This window comes from Dendrobates tinctorius, unplaced genomic scaffold (assembly GCF_039654945.1).
Source record: "Dendrobates tinctorius isolate UK_male_01 unplaced genomic scaffold, ASM3965494v1 ptg000060l, whole genome shotgun sequence".
Taxonomy (NCBI): domain Eukaryota; kingdom Metazoa; phylum Chordata; class Amphibia; order Anura; family Dendrobatidae; genus Dendrobates; species Dendrobates tinctorius.
Genome location: NW_027361728.1, coordinates 21934139 through 21951322, shown reverse-complemented (window position 1 = coordinate 21951322; position 17184 = coordinate 21934139). Strand labels below are relative to the sequence as shown.

The following is a 17184-nucleotide window of genomic DNA, read 5'->3' as shown; positions in this document are numbered from 1 at the left end:
AGGCATCTCCACCCATAGTGAGATGCCTGAGCAACAAACTCTGTCTTTACTTTGCTACCAAGTTACCAGGTCCTATCCTGTTTCTGCCTACCTGGGGGCTGCATACCCAGGCCCGTTTTTGTGCTCTTAGCGTCTTGTTTCTGCCTTCCTGGGGGCTGCATTCCTAGGCCTGTAACCTTCGTCCTGTACCTGTTCCCGTGTCCATTCTTGTCTGTACTAAGTCCGTTTCTTGTACCTGTTCATATCCTTGCCTGTTTCCTTCCCTACTCAGCTGTGTGTAGCCTTGTGTCTATTCCTTCTGCTCTGCTCCCCGCTCTGCACCCTTCGGCTCTGCTCTGCTCTCCACTCTGCGGCTCTGCTCCGCACCACGCAGCTCTGCTCTCCGCATCTTGTGGTTCTGCTCCGCTCCCATTCCGCACCTTGTGGTGCTGTTCTGCTCTTGTTCCGCATCCTGAGGGTCTTTGTCCTTCTAGTCTGAACTGGTTCCTAACAGTCCCTGTCCCTCCAGTCTGAACTGGTTCCTACCTGTTCTGTATAGTCCTCGTACCTGCCCTATCTTTTACGGTTCTGGTTCTTCCAGTCTGATCCGTGCCCACCTGCCTGCCAGAGTGCCAGCCGTGCCCGCCAGAGTACCAGTCGTGCCCATCTGTACTTGCCCGCACCTGTCATTAGTGTTCTGTCCCCAGTGGGATCAGCTGTTACAATCAGTCACCACCCTGGAGTGGTACCTGGCAGCTACCTACAAGCCTGACCTCACCACTAGAGGCTCCAGTGAACACCAATGTAGCTGCTTAGTCACACCCCTCCAGGGTAGTCTGGTTTGTGGCACAGTGGGGCCACAATCCGCACTCTCGCCATCCAGTCAGGGCGCGAGTGTTACATCTACAAGTGGCAAAGAGACGGCTGATGCCAAGTACTCCCATAAATATGGGTTGCACAGTACACACAGTGGTTTTATGGCACAGATTTGTGATGCAGAGTACAAACAGCGTCTTTTTGGCAGTTCTTTATACAAGCCGGGTCATGTAGTTCGCTGGCCAATTACAGCTATGCAAATACTTGGCATGGATGGCTGTGATGGTTCCAGAAATGCCCAAAATCTAAAAGCTCATTGATTGGCTGAGCTGCAGTCTTTCAACAAGCTTTCTTAGACTGGAGAACCTGAACAGGAAACCAGACGTACATTAAAAAACCTGTGTTCAGGGTTAAGTACCTGACACTAGGCGTCCAGCGTGAACCCCAAACCTTACCGTTCGGGTTCGCTCAACCCTACATGAACTACTATATACAGTTGAAACCAGAAGTTTACATACACTATATAAAAAGACACATATGCATGATTTTCTCAATATCTGACATGAAAGCAAAATAAACCTTTTCCGTTTTAGGTCAATTAGGATTACCATAGCTATTAATATTTGCCAAATGCCAGAATAATGAGAGAGAGAGAATGTTTTAAGGCATTTTTATTACTTACTGCAAAGTCAAAAGTTTACATACGCTAAGATTACTATGCCTTTAAACAATTCTGGACTGCCCATATGATGTCATGTGTTTAGAAGCTTCTGTTTTTTTTGGCAACATCTGAGTTAATTAGAGACACACCTGTGGATGTATTTTAATGCACACCTGAAACACACTGCTTCTTTGTGAAGCATCATGGGAAAGTCTCAATAAATCAGCCAAGATATCAGGAAGAGAACTGTGGAATTGCATAAGTCTGGCTCATTCTTGTGTATAATCTCGAGATACCTGGAGGTGCCTCATTCATCTGAACAAACAATTATATGCAAGTACAAACAAGATAGGAATGTCCAACCATCATACTGTCATGCCGGCGCCGCCTGTCAGACCGGCGCTGGCGCTCCCTGTCATGCCGGCGCCGGCTGTCAGGTCGGTACCGGCACGCACTGTCAGGCCGGGCCCCGCTCCCCCTGCTGCTGCTCCCAGGATCTCCTCCCGTCTCCCCGCTCCTGCCGCCGCGCTGCGTCCTCAGCCTTCCATTAAGCAGCCCGGGGGATCCAGCATTCTAATCCTCCTCCCTGTCTTGCTCCTGTCCTGGGCATGCACCTTAGACCGCGGGCGCGCGCTCCTCTCTCCCCTTAACTCCTTCTGCACCATCCCGGTGGAGCGATCTCCAATCAAGCTCCAGCACAGGGTATATCAGGCGGCTCCTACCTCATGGAGGCACCTGATTATCGTGTGCATCCTGTACGGTACTCTGGCCCCGTCCTGACGCTCTCTGACTTCAGTCTCCTGACTCCGGTCGTTCCTGACTCCCGTCGCTCCTGACTCCGGTCACTCCTGACTCCGGTCACTCGTGATTCCGGTCACTCGTGATTCCGGTCGCCCTGCCTCCGGTTGCCCCTGATCCCTGCTTGGTGTGACCGCCAGCTTAGTTCCCTGCACCTCCACATCTGTATTCCTTTCCGCCTGTCTTAGCCTCCGCCTTGCTAGCCTCATATCCCCAGGCCTGGTTAGGCAATCTCGTTCACACGGAGCCGTCCCTCTTGGTATCAGCTGTTGCGGAATTCGACTCCCTCTGGCCTGCTCCTAACGGTCCCTGTAAAGGGGTCGGCACCACCTGGTCACCTCGCCCCTGGGAGCATCAGTGCCGTGACCCAGAGGGTCAACTCTCGCCACTCACCACACATACCACTCGGGAAGGAGACGGGTTCTGTGTCCCAGAGATGAACGTGCTTTCGTCCGACATGTGCATATCAACCCAAGGACAAAAGCAAAAGACCTTGTGAAGATGATGGCGGAAGCGGGTACAGTTGTATCAATATCCAAAGTGAAACAAGTACTGTGTCAACATGGGCTGAAAAGCCACTATGCCAGGAAGAAGCCATTACTCCAAAAGAAACATAAAAAGACAGATTAATGTTTGCAAATGCACACAGGAACAAAGACCTTAATTTTTGGAGACATGTCCTGTGGTCTGATGAAACTAAAATTGAACTTTTTGGGCATAATGACCATCATTATGTTTGGAGGAAAAAGGGAGAAGCTTGGAAGCCTAAGAACACCATCCCAACTGTGAAACACGGGGGTGGCAGCATCATGTTGTGGGGTTGTTTTGCTGCAGGAGGGACTGGTGCACTTCACAAAATAGATGGTATCTTGAGAAAAGAAGATTATGTGGCAATACTGATACATCATCTGAAGACATCAGCCAGGAAGTTAAAGCTTGTGTGGAAATGGGTCTTCCAAAAGGACAATGGCTCGAAGCATACTGCCAAAATTGTAATAAAGTGGCTTAAGGATAACAAAGTCAATGTCAATCCTAATGAAAATTTATGGGCACAACTGAAAAGGCAGGTGTGAGCATGGAGACCTACAAATCTAGATCAGTTACACCAGGTTTGTCAGGAGGAATGGGCCCAAATTCTGAAAAGTTATTGTGAGAAGCTTGTGGAAGGATATCCCAAATGTTTACCCCAAGTCATTCAGGGCAATGTTACCAAATACTAATGAAATGTATGTAAACTTTTGACTTTGCAGTAACTAATAAAAATGCCTTAAAACATTCTCTCTCTCATTATTCTGGCATTTGGCAAATATTAATAATTATGGTAATCCTAATTGAACTAAAAAGGGAAAGGTTTATTCTGATTTCATGTCAGATATTTTTTATATAGTGTATGCAAACTTCTGGTTTCAACTGTATCTATTATACCATAGATTCTATTTATACCCAGCATCAGGGGTTAAAAGATCACAGTCAGAAGACATGCAAAGGCGACAGTTCCCCAAGGTGTTGGGGGCGAACATAGAAGCAGGCAGCGCTTAGCTCTCAGTGTACAGCCTCTGACTACTTTTTCAGCTCTGTGCCAGTCACCTCTATGTGTGTGTCGGCAGCGAGCATCTGCACTCCAGAGATTGAGTGTGATGTAGCTGGTCTTTTATACTAAAGTTTTATAATTTTTTTCCTTTTTTGTGCAGAATAATGAGTAGAACTGCAGTTGGGAGGGGACGTAAATGTTGAGGAACAAATGGGTAGAGGGGAAGTTGGCAATAAGTTGTACTGCAGAAAAACAAGCAGGGGCCCAGTCAAAAAGTTTCTTCTGGAGCCCCTGGTAATCCATTTACACCACTGCCCCACACATAACTAAAACAAAAAAAAACTAACTATTCCTAATTTGCAAAAACAAAAGGGGATTTCTTAGTGTCAAAATAGATAAATGGAAAAAAAACGTAGATCTCACCCACGCTGCTGTAACAATAACGATCCAGGCAAATAGATGATGAACGATGGTTATTTATTTCTCATTTCTCAATGCGTTTCGAAGTCAGAGCAACTTCTTCCTCAGGAGATGTACAGATCTCCCGAGGAAGAAGTCGCTCTGACTTTGAAACGCGTTGAGAAATGAGAAATAAATAACATCGTTCATCATCTATTTGCCTGGATCGTTATTGTTACAGCAGCGCAGGTGATATCCACGTTTTTTCCATTTATCTGCATTGAACCTGTCAGTGACCTGACTTGTGGATCTGCGGCAGCTGTTAACTTTGATAAAGCTGGAGTCACACATAGCGACTTACCAGCGATCCCGACAACGATATCAACGTGTCAGGATCGCTGGTAAGTCGCTATGTGATCGCTGGTGAGCTGTCAAACAGACAGCTTCACCAGCGATCAGCACAGCGATGCCGAGCGCCCGGCATCGCTGTGTTTGTTAGCGCTGATGCCATATCCCTGTAAAAAAATAGAATTAAAATAAAAAATATTGTTATTCTCACCTTCCGACGTCCCGCGCAGCCATCCTGCCTCTCTCCACGCTCCGGTCCCAGTAATCCTTTGCGAGAAAGACCGCGAGAATGTCACAGTCTCGCGGCAGCGCAACGTCTCGTGGTCATTCGTGCAAAGGATCACTGGGACCGGGAGCGTGGAGAGAGGTGGGATGGCTGCGCGGGACGTCGGAAGGTGAGAATAACAATATTTTTTATTTTTTTATTATTTTTTACAGCTGATCGCTGGTCTCCCGCCTGTCACACGCAGCGATGCGTGCTGGCCAGCGGGAGACCAGCGACGAAAAATATGTCCAGAGGTTTCTTGCAGCGATCAGCGATACCGGCAGGGGGGCCGGTTGCTGATCGCTGTCACACACAGTGATCTCGCTGGTGAGATCGCTGTTGTGTCACAAAAGTTGTGACTCAGCAGCGATATCGCTAGCGAGATTGTTATGTGTGACTCCCGCTTAAGTCATATACGCCTGAACGTTGTGAAAATTAGGTGAGTGCAAACTAAGGTTTAAATATATATCACCACCAGATAAGACCCTATTTGCACTTTCTCTCTCCTAGTGTTTTTGTGTTACTGTCAAAGTAGTGAGACTAACAAACAATCCAATTTTTGGAGACAAGGAATTTTTTTTACCTAAAATAAGGATTTCAGCTTTTGCTTCATTGAGATTTTACCTTCCATTGGATTAAAGCCGCAGGATAATATGCTCTAAAGTAACTGGGCATATGCCTAAAAAGCTGTTTACAACCAAGAGAAGACTTTATGAATGTAAATCCTCTAGGATTAGATCAAGATAAAAACTACTACTAATAATAAGTTTATTAATATAGCACCAATATACAGCACTTAACCACTGGTAACAGAAAAGAACAGAAAGGACATATTACACTTTGCTGAAAAACACAACTCCTACACACATTGATAATCTCCTTACACAGGACCATAATTGCTTTATGTTACTCCACTTGGTACTGTGAATATGGAATATCACCTACCATCACCTACCATCGAAACCTTCAAAAAGAGCCTGAAGACCCACCTCTTCCGACAAGCCTATAACCTGCAGTAACCACCGATCGACCAAACCGCTGCACGACCAGCTCTACCCTCGCCTACTGTATTATCACCCATCCCTTGAAGATTGTGAGCCCTCGCGGGCAGGGTCCTCTCTCCTCCTGTACCAGTTATGACTTGTATTGTTTAAGATTATTGTACTTGTTTTTATGTATACCCCCCTCACATGTAAAGCGCCATGGAATAAATGGCGCTATAACAATAAATAATAATAATAATAATAATATCATAATATATGTTACTTATGTTATTTTTCATCTAAAGAGAACCTTTCAGGAGGATTTAGCCCTATAAACTAAAGGCATGGCAATGAAGGCACTGTGATGCTGATTAATATGAAACCTGATGTGAAGAGGTCCGCTCAGTGGTTGCTTAATTCTCACCATATGAAGTTTTCATTAAATTATGTCGTGTGCTTCGGGGCGGGATGTGGGGGCAGAATTTTCTCATTCTCCACCTCCCAAACAAGCCTCCTCTGCTTCTTCTGCAGGTCACTGATTATTCCTTTTTAAAATTCCACACCACCGCCACCATCATCTTTTTTTTTTGGGAGGCGCGTGATCAGTAGGAGCTGGCGCCCTATGTGCAGGACTTCAATACTATAGCACCGGAGGCGACGCATGTACAGATCTAAATTTCGTCCTGGTTCTGGGTCCCACAGCGCATGCACCGCCCAAACAAAGATGATGACGGCGGCACAACATTTTAAAAAAGAGGCAGGTGACCTGAACAAGAAGCGGAGGAGGCTGGTGGGGGGAGGGGGGGCAGAAAACCAGAAGACCCTGCTGCCACATCCCGCTCCCAAGCACGCAGAAGCACACAAGACATCATTTTATGAAAAATTCATAAGCCGAGTATTAAACAACCACTGAGAAGATCCCTTCACATCAGATATCATATTAATCAGCATGACAATGTCATTATTGCCATGCCTTTAGTGTATAGGGCTCAATCCTGCTGACCGGTTCTCTTTAAAATAAGAAACTGAAGGAAGAAAATTGTACTTTATAGTTCAACCCCTTTCATATATAAGATAAAATACCACATCTTACATCAGGTGCATGGAGCAAGTGCAAGAACTGAGCCACACCATACATAGAAAGTTATGCTATACAGTGGCTAACAGTAGTGACCAGAGCGAGCTCCGATCACTGATTTTTCTTACCATTTAGATGGCACTTTACATCAACGACAGTGGCATTTATTCAGACTGGTTGCTGGTAAGCACATTAACTACCACACTCCCTACGACACAGTTGTGGGATACCGATGAGTTGCCGCTGCAGCTGATGGCCTACTGAAGGCATCAGTTTTCTGCCTATCTTTGGTCTCCTTCCCATTGCTGGACTTCATAGGCTTGTTCTATACACTGCAATATCCCAGTATATAGTATACATGATGGTCCTCTAAAGGGCCTGTAACTAGGCTTCGAAGGGCTATCAAGATGACAACCATGATGGCCTTCAGTAGACCCCCAGATGCCTTGCCAAACCATCAATACTGTGTACTGTGTCCAAATCAGCGAGCCACCTGGATCAAAGGCTGCTGTCAGAGATTGACAGAAACATTAAAAAAGTTAAATATCGGGAATTAAAAAGCCAGCTACCAACTGGAGTGGAATGGGCTCCACTCCAAACACCCATACCCGAATTATGTCACACGTTGGATATTGCAAATGCCGGAAAAAATCATTGCTACACGAGGTGGAAAAAATAATGTGTTGCCCAAATTCAATATTTTTAGATTTATATTTTAATAGTGAATTACGATTTCTATTATCCGCAATTTTTTTGGCTCTATTTATGAACCATTGTGAGTAATTCCTCATGGACGAGTATGAAGAGCATGACTTTCCCTGGAATAGTCAGACAAACTAGAGCACTTGCGCTTTATGGGAATAAATTCCCCTATAGGGATGTTTTTTGTAACATGGCTGCGATGACAAGTCTGGGCATGAAGGATGGTATTTCCCACTGTGGATTTACGAAAAGTAGTAGTGTGAATTGATTTATCTGATTAACTACCACATAAACATAAATCCAGAAAACTGATTGTGTCAGCATAGTGGGAAAAAGTAAAAGATAAATTTAAACAATTTGAGTTAAAGTAACAACTGAGGTCAGATATGGACGCCACATCGCCAGACCAAACAATGCCTACTATACCACGACTAAGGATACCATGTGTATCTGAAACATGTCAGATTGGAATCGCTCCTGTCCATGTGTGTTCTGTACATACTTTTTAAGGAAGAGAGCACAACACAAAGAACACATATTGACCATAAGTCCCAAAATTGTATATGTGCACTTATATATGAATCTACTGTATATACTATTTTTACTAATTTCTTAGGCACTTTATGAAAGAACGTTTTTTATCACTTATTTGCTGTGCACTATTTTTAGTGATATAAACTTTTTAGCACCATTTTACTGTACTTGTATGCCCTTATAAATTGGATAGTATTGCCCACTTGTGTATACATATATATTAGAAGATTCTGTATTAACACTGACGCTTTGCTATTTTAAATACCTTTATTTTTACCTTGTGATAAATAATAAAATGTACAATTTTATTCTTGTGACTTATGGTCAATATGTGTTCTTTGTGTTTTGCTCTGTTCAGTGATTTGGCTATCCTATTAGTTATAATTGTATAGTCTATGGGTGTACCAGCAGTGGATACCACTTGGTCACGAAATATCACTGTGTGATTGCTGGTCCTCCCTTGTTTTCCTTTTTATGTGTGGTAGCTTTTAAGGATGAGAAAAGCTCATTTTTTGCTCACCTGAATGATGGACACCCCTTCCTTTGCTGCAGCTACTGAATATAATTACACTTCTCAACATTGAAATTACACCAAGGAGGAAATGCCATGAAATTAGGGAATCTTCAGGATGGATATACACGTTAATGGTATGCAAATTATCAAAAAATGGAAATATAATTTTCAAAAACTCTCTATCTAATCAGTATTGTGCATGAGCACCACATGCAAAAACACACATGATTAGATGCCTCGACTGCTACCAATGAGACCTTAATGGTTGTCTGAGGATTGTTCTGCCACTTTGAATGCACATGAGCACACAAGTCAAATTCAAAGGGATCTGCCAGCAGCAGATTTTGATGATCTGTGCGCCCCAGTGCATTCAGTGTGGCAGAACATTCCTCAGACAACCATTTCACTGATAGAAGCCCAGGTATGTAAAGGGGCATATTTCTGTGTGTGACACTCATTCTCAAAACTGAATAAATAAATGTTTTGCTATTTTTATTTTCATATTTTTCATCATTTGCACATCAATAACATGTCTATCCATCCTGTGATATCCATAATTCCATGACTTTTCCTTTTCGGTGTTGCAATTTCAATGTTGAGGAGTGTAATTACATTTAGAATTATGTCATCTTATTTAATTAATTTTGAGGCTGTGAAAATAGAATGAATTTGTAGAAAATTGCTCTAATTCCTAAATGGTTTTTGCAAAACCCCTTGACTTAAAACTCGCCACATTTCAATTATATTTTGAGTCCTTTTTTTCTCAATTCCATTGTACTGATGTATAGAGGGTAAATTATACAGGTGCTTCTCACTAAATTGGAATATCATCAAAAAGTCTATTTCAGTTCTTCAGTACAAAAAGTGAAACTCTCATATTTATATAGAGCCATTACAGAGTGATCTATTTCAAGTGTTTATATCTGTTCATGTTGATGATTATGGCTTACAGCCAATGAAAACCCAAATGTCATTATCTCAGTAAATTAGAATACTTTATAACACCAGCTTGAAAAAATGATTTTAAAATCCAAAATGTTGGCCCACTGAAATGTATGTTCAGTAAATACACTCAATACTTGGTCAGGGCTCCTTTTACATCAATTACTGCATCAACGTGGCGTGGCATAAAGGCGATCAGGCTGTAGCATTGCGGAGGTGTTATGGAAGCCCAGGTTGCTTTGACAGCAGCCTTCAGCTTGTCTGCATTGTTGGGTTTGGTGTCTCTCATCTTCCTCTTGACAATACCTCATAGATTCTCTATGGGGTTAAGGTCGGGCGAGTTTGCTGGCCAATCAAGCACAGTGATACTGTTGTTTTAAACCAGGAATTGGTACTTTTGGCAGTGTGGACAGGGGCCATGTCCTGCTGGAGAATTACATTTCCATCTCCAAAAAGCTTGTCGGCAGGGGGAAGCATGAAGTGTTCTAAAATTTCCTGGTAGACGGCGGTCTTGACTTTGATCTTGATTAAACACAGTGGACCTCCAGCAGCAGTCCACTCCCTGTGAATCTCCCCCAAATTTTTGAATGGCCTTTTCTTAACAATCCTTTCAACGCTGCGGTGATCCCGGTTGCTTGTGCACCTTTTTCTACCACACTTTTTCCTTCCACTAAACTTAACACTAATATGCTTAGATACAGCACTCTGTGAACAGCCAACTTCTTTAGCAATGGCCTTTTGTGGCTTAAATTCCGTGTGAAGTGTGACAATGACTGACTTCTAGACATCTTTCAAGTCAGTAGCCTTCCCCATGATTGTGGAGCCTACTGAAAAAGACTAAGAGACCTTTTGAAACGCTTAGGAAGCCTTTGCAGGTACTTTTTGTCAATTATTCGAATTTACTGAGATAATGTCTTTTGGGTTTTCATTGGCTGTAAGCCACAATCATCAACATTAACAGAAATAAACACTTGAAATAGATCACGCTGTTTGTAATGACTCTATATAATATATAAGATTCACTTTTTGTATTGAAGAACTGAAATCAGTTAACTTTTTGATGATATTCTAATTTAGTCAGAAGCACTTGTATATACAGTGGGGGGAATAAGTATTTGATCCCTTGCTGATTTTGTAAGTTTGTCCACTGACAAAGACATAAACAATCGATAATTTTAAGGGTAGGTTAATGTTAACATTGAGAGATAGAATATCAAAAATAAAATCCAGAAAATCACATTGTATAAATTATATAAATTTATTTGTATTTTGAAGTGAGAAATAAGTATTTGATCCCCTACCAACCATTAAGATTTCTGGCTCCTACAGAGCAGTTAGACGCTCCTAATCAACTTGATAACTGCATTAAAGACAGCTGTCTTACATAGTCACATTCATAAAAGACTCCTGTCCACAGACTCAATTAATTAGTCAGACTCCAACATCTACAACATGGGCAAGACCAAAGAGCTTTATAAGGATGTCAGGGACAAGATTATAGACCTGCACAAAGCTGGAATGGGCTACAAAACCAGAAGTAAGACGCTGGGTGAGAAGGAGACAACTGGTGATGCAATAGTAAGAAAATGGAAGAAATACAAAAATAACCATCAATCGACATTGATCTGGGGCACCATGCAAAATCTCACCTCGTGAGGGTATCCTTGATCATGAGGAAGGTGAGAGATTAGCCTAAAACTACACAGTGGGAACTTGTTAATGATCTCAAGGCAGCTGGGACCATAGTCACAAAGAAAACCATTGGTAACACATTATGCTGTAAAGGTTTAAAATCCTGCAAGTGCCCACAAGGTCCCCCTGCTTAAGAAGGCACATGTGCAGGCCTGTCTGAAGTTTGCCAATGAACACCTGGATGATTCTGTGAGTGATTGGGAGAAGATGCTGTGGTCAAGTGAGGCAAAAATTGATCTCTTTGGCATTAACTCAACTCGCCGTGTTTAGAGGAAAAGAAATGCTGTCTATGACCCAAAGAACACCGTCCCCACTGTCAACCATGGAGGTGGAAACATTATGTTTTGGGGGTGTTTCTCCGCTAAGGGCACAGGACTACTTCACCGCATCAATAGGAGAATGAATGGAGCCATATACCATAAATTCCTCAGTGCCAACCTACTTCCCTCTGCCAGGACATTAAAAATGGGTCATCCAGCAAGATAATGACCCAAAACATACTGCTAAATCTTGTTTGCCAGAGGGATCAAATACTTATTTCTCACTGCAAAATGCAAATAAATTTCTATAATTTATACAATGTGATTTTCTGGATTTTATTTTTGATATTCTATCTCTCAATGTTAAAATTAACCTACCCTTAAAACCTTAAGCCCCAAGGGTGGTTTGCACGTTCATGACTGGGCCAATTTTTACAATTCTGACCACTGTCCTTTATGAGATAATAACTCTGGAACGCTTCCATGGATCCCGGTGACATATTGAACGTCATGTTAGTGGTAAAATTTCATTCCAATAACTTGCGTTTATTTGTGAAAAAAACAGAAATTTGGCGAATATTTAGAAAAGTTTGCAATTTTCCAACTTTGACTTTTTATGCCCTTAAATCACAGAGATATGGCACACAAAAAACTAAGTAAGTAACATTTCACATATGTTTACTTTACATCAGCACAATTTTGGAACCAAAATTTTTTTTTTAGGAAGTTATAAGGGTTAAAAGTTGACCAACAATTTCTCATTTTTGCAACACCAGTTTATTTTTACGGACCACATCACATTTGAAGTCACTTTGAGGTGTCTATGATAGAAAATACCCAAAAGTGACACCATTCTAAAATCTGCACCCCTCAAGGTGCTCAAAACCACGTTCAAGAGGTTTATTAACCCTTCAGGTGCTTCACAGGAATTTTTTGAATGTTTAAAAAAAATGAACATTTAACTTTTTTTTCACAAAAAAAATTACTTCAGGTCCAATTTTTTTTATTTTACCAAGGGTAACAGGAGAAATTGGACTGCAAAAGTTATTGTGCAATTTGTCCTGAGTACGCTGATACCTGATATGTGGGGGGAACCACTGTTTCGGCGCATGGCAGAGCTCAGAAGGGAAGGAGCGCCGTTTGACTTTTTCAATGCACAATTGGCTGGAATTCAGATCCGACGCCATGTCACGTTTGGAGAGCCCCTGATGTACCTAAACAGTGGAAACCCCCCACAAATGACACCATTTTGGAAACTAGACCCCCAAGGAACTTATATAGATGTGTGGTGAGAACTTTGAACCCCCAAGGGCTTCACAGAAGTTTATGACGTACAGCCGTACAATTAAAAAAATCACATTTTTTCCACAAAAATCTTTTCACCACCAATTTTTATTTTTCCAAGGGTAACAGGACCCTAAAAGTTATTGTGCAATTTGTCCTGAGTACGCTGATACCCCACATGTGCGGGTAAACCACTATTTGGGCGCATGGCAGAGCTCGGAAGGGAAGCAGCGCCATTTGACTTTTTTGCCTGTAATTGGGATTGGACACCATGCCGCGTTTGGAAAGCCCCGGATGTGCCTAAACAGTGGAAACCCCCCACAAATGACACCATTTTGGAAACTAGACCCCCCCCAACGAACTTATCTAGATGTGTGGTGAGTACTTTGAACCCCCAAGGGCTTCACACAAGTTTATAACGCCCGGGCGTGAAAATAAAAAAATCATTTTTTCCACAAACATGATCTTTTACTCCCCATTTTTTTTATTTTCCCAAGGGTAACAGGAGAAAATGGACTCCAAAAGTTGTTGTCCAATTTGTCCTGATTACGCTGATACCCCATAAGTGGGAGAAAACTACTGTATGGGCACACGTCGGGGCTCGGAAGGGAAGTAGTGACGTTTTGGAATGCAGACTTTGATGGAATGGTCTGCGGGTGTCATGTTGCCTTTGGAGAGCCCCTGATGTACCTAAACAGTGTAAACCCCACACAAATGACCCCATTTTGGAAACTAGACCCCCTAAGGAACTTATCTAGATGTGTGTTGAGCACTTTGAACCCCCCAGTGCTTCACAGAAGTTTATAATGTCCGGGCGTGAAAATAAAAAAATCATATTTTTTTCCACAAAAATGATATTTTTGCCCACAATTTTTTATTTCCCTAAGGGTAACAGGAGAAATTGGACCCCAAAAGTTGTTTTGAAATTTGTCCTGAGTAGGATGATACCCCATATGTGGGGATAAAACACTGTTTGGGCGCATGGCAGAGCTTGGAAGGGAAGGAGCACCATTTGACTTTTTCAATGCAGAATTGGCTAGAATTGAGATCAGACGCCATGTTGCGTTTGGAGGGCACCTGATGTGCCCAAACAGTGGAAACCCCCAATTCTAACTCCAACCCTAACCCCAATCCACCCCTAACCCTAATCTCAGCCCTAACCCTAGCCCTAACCCTAACGGGAAAATGGAAATAAATACATTTTTGTAATTTTATTATTTTTCCCTAACTAAAGGGGTGATAACAGGGGGTTTGATTTACTATTTATGACGGGTTTTTATGTTTGGCAGCGGTCATACGCTAAAAGACGCTTTTCATTGTTAAAAATAGTTTTTGCATCACCACATTTTGAGAGCTATAATTTTTCCATATTTTGACCCACCGAGTCATGTGAGGTCTTATTTTTTGCGGGACGAGTTGACGTTTTTATTGGTACCATTTTCAGGCACGTGACATCTTTTGATCGCTTTTTATTCCGATTTTTGGGACGCAGAATGAACAAAAAACAGCATTTCAAGAATTTCTTTTGCGTTTACACCGTTCCGCGTGCGGTAATTGATAAGGCGTTTTATTCTTCAGGTCAGTATGGTTACAACGATACCTCAGTTATGTCATTTTTTTATGTTTTGGCGCTTTTATGCAATGAAAACAATTTTATATAAAAAATAATTATTTTTGCATCGCTTTATTCTGCGAGCTATAACTTTTTTATTTTTTTGCTGATGATGCTGTGTGGCAGCTCGTTTTTTGCGAGACAAGATGACGTTTTCAGCGGTACCATGGTTATTTATATCTGTCTTTTTGATCGCGCGTTATTGCACTTTTTGTTCGGCGGTATGATAATAAAGCATTATTTTTTTATTTGTTTTTTATTTTTATTTTTTAAGGGGTTCGCTAAAGGGGTTAACTAATGGGACAGTTTTATAGGGCAGGTCGTTATGGATGTGGCGATACTAAATATGTGTACTTTTATTGTTTTTTTTTTATTTCCAAAAAATGAATTTATTAGGGAATTTTTTTTTTATTTTTTTAAATTTATTTAGCGATTTTTTTTTTTATAAATTATTTTTACACTTTTTTTTTAACTTTATTATACTGTCCTAGGGGGGACATAACTGTCATGTGTGAGAGCGCTGATCTGACATATCACAGATCGCTATGACAGATCAGCGATCTCATACAGGCGCTGCACAGGCATTCCTCATGCCAGCGCTTTGCAGGCATGAGGAAGCCGGCTCCCTGCAGGCCCCCGCCGACATATTGGATCCGGGGACCCGCAGGGAAGGAGGCCCCCAGCGCAGCACAGCACAGCACATGCTGGGGGTCTCAGGGAAGCACGGAGGGAGCCCCCTCCCTGCCGATGCTTCTCTGAACCCCCGGTACACTGCGATTGTGTTTGATCGCAGTGTGCAAGGGGATAACGTGTCGGGGGCGGTCTTTGACTGCCCCTGACACATAGTGCTGGGTGTCAGCTGTGATAATCAGCTGACACCCTGCGAGAGCCGCTGATCGCTATGACGTACTAGCCCGTCCTTGGGAATTAAGTCCCAGGGCATCTGGACGGGATAGTACATCATATGGCAGAAAGGGGTTAAAATTATCGACTGTTCAGTGGCCAAACTTACAAAATCAGCAAGGGATCAAATACTTATTTCCCCCACTGTAGTTATGGTCATGTATACGTCTATGTGTGTATATCTATCTATCTATCTATATAGATATACACAGATACACGAATACTAAAGGAGACGTTAATTACTGTAATCCAACTAATACATTGTTCTTAGTCGTGATTTCTGACCCTTTGTTATCCTTCAGATGCTTGGTTATATTCTTGCAAAGCTTTTTCCTGGCTGTCTTTCTATATTTGAAAATATTTCAATTCCAATAAAATGTCCTGCATGTGGCTAGCTATTCTTAATCACAGCAATGGTATTTAAGGGATTTAATGGCTGAAAAGCAGCATGCATCTGTACCTGATTGTAAATGATCCCCTGCTGCTTTAAAGCATGCAGGTCAAGTTTCTGCAGCTGACTATTAAGGTTTCTCAGCGAGGCTTGGCTTCCATTAATTTCTGATATCATGTGCTTTTCTTTTGTCTTGTGCTCATGCAGCTCCTGTGATTTCTTGAAATGTTGCTCTCTTATCTGTTGGAGCTGGGCTTCAAGATCCTGGGGAGATAAATGACAATATTATGATGGCTGAAAAAGACATTTCAGTCTTATTCATATAAGGTCTGCCTTAAGGAGGAAGTGGCATTTAATTGATCGCATTTTAGATTTATAATTTAATGCACAAATGTTGTCTGCGTCGCTGTTATGTCACAATCGGATGCAAACCAAGAGATCTGTATAAGTGACTAACTGCAATATAACAGGCACCAGAAATGACATTCCACCTTACTGTGAGCGAACCACTGAGCTCAGCAGTTGTGTGACAGCCGGCGTCATAATCCCACTCCATATACCAGCACCCAGCAATGCGACATAATAGTATGTGACAAGTTGGGAAAGAGTTAGTTTTGCACTCACGCAACTACTTCCACAAATTTACATTCTTTTATGGTCCAACACTAAGCGCAGGTTCACACGGGCGTCAATTCTCTCATCTGAGAGAATCGGGCTGATTATGCCAAGAACACTGTTCAAACTCTGACCAGAGTGCCAGCATATAGTGATCCCATTCTCCAGGATGAGAAAATAGAAGCACAACGTGAGTAGAGGATGGAGAACAAAATGTCTCCATCTTCTCCACTGGGTTAGTGCACCGACATTGGACAGCGCTCATATGTCATCTGAGTGCAGTCGCACTTTTTGACTTGCGTGGCTGAGTGTGATCAAAAATCGAATTACACTCTGACGTGTGTGCGTCCCTATAAAATAACATTGGTCCAAGTGCAATCTGATGTTTTGTAGGATCGCACTCAGACAGAAAATACAGTGGTGTGAGCGAGCCCTAAAGGGAACCTTCCGTGTTGTCAACCATCTGTAGAAAAGGAAATGGGAGTATTATAGCAATGTGCTAACATTCTCCATGCACCCCTCCATTATGCTGCCTTTACAGGGATGATTAGGATCTGTCTTGAAAAACTACAGGACTGTAAATACCACCTGAGATATGTTGATGGCGCCACACAAAACCAATGTCCAAGAGACGGGGGTGGCGCTAACTGTTACACATGCTTACAGACAGATGTCCTATTAACATATTGGGACAGATATTTCAGAAGCCATCATTCTTACCTTCTGTGGAAGGGCATGCCATAGTCAGGACTACTCTAACTGAAAAGAATCCTTTTTAATACTGATATATAAATGTCTTTTTTCCACAAGTCACAAATATTACCTGGTCCTTTGTATAGTCATTCAGAAAAAAAAAACAATCATGTGCCAGTTCTTT

General features: G+C 42.2%; 1 protein-coding gene across 1 annotated transcript in view; it reads right to left on the bottom strand.

The window, feature by feature from the left end:
• Nucleotides 1-17184, bottom strand: part of CCDC39 (coiled-coil domain 39 molecular ruler complex subunit) — a 147373-nt gene that overhangs the window by 101205 nt on the left and 28984 nt on the right. Inside the window, exon 10 of the mRNA XM_073578772.1 lies at nucleotides 15762-15956. Within this exon, the coding sequence (XP_073434873.1) occupies nucleotides 15762-15956 (195 nt within the window). The remainder of the gene's footprint in view (nucleotides 1-15761; nucleotides 15957-17184) is intronic.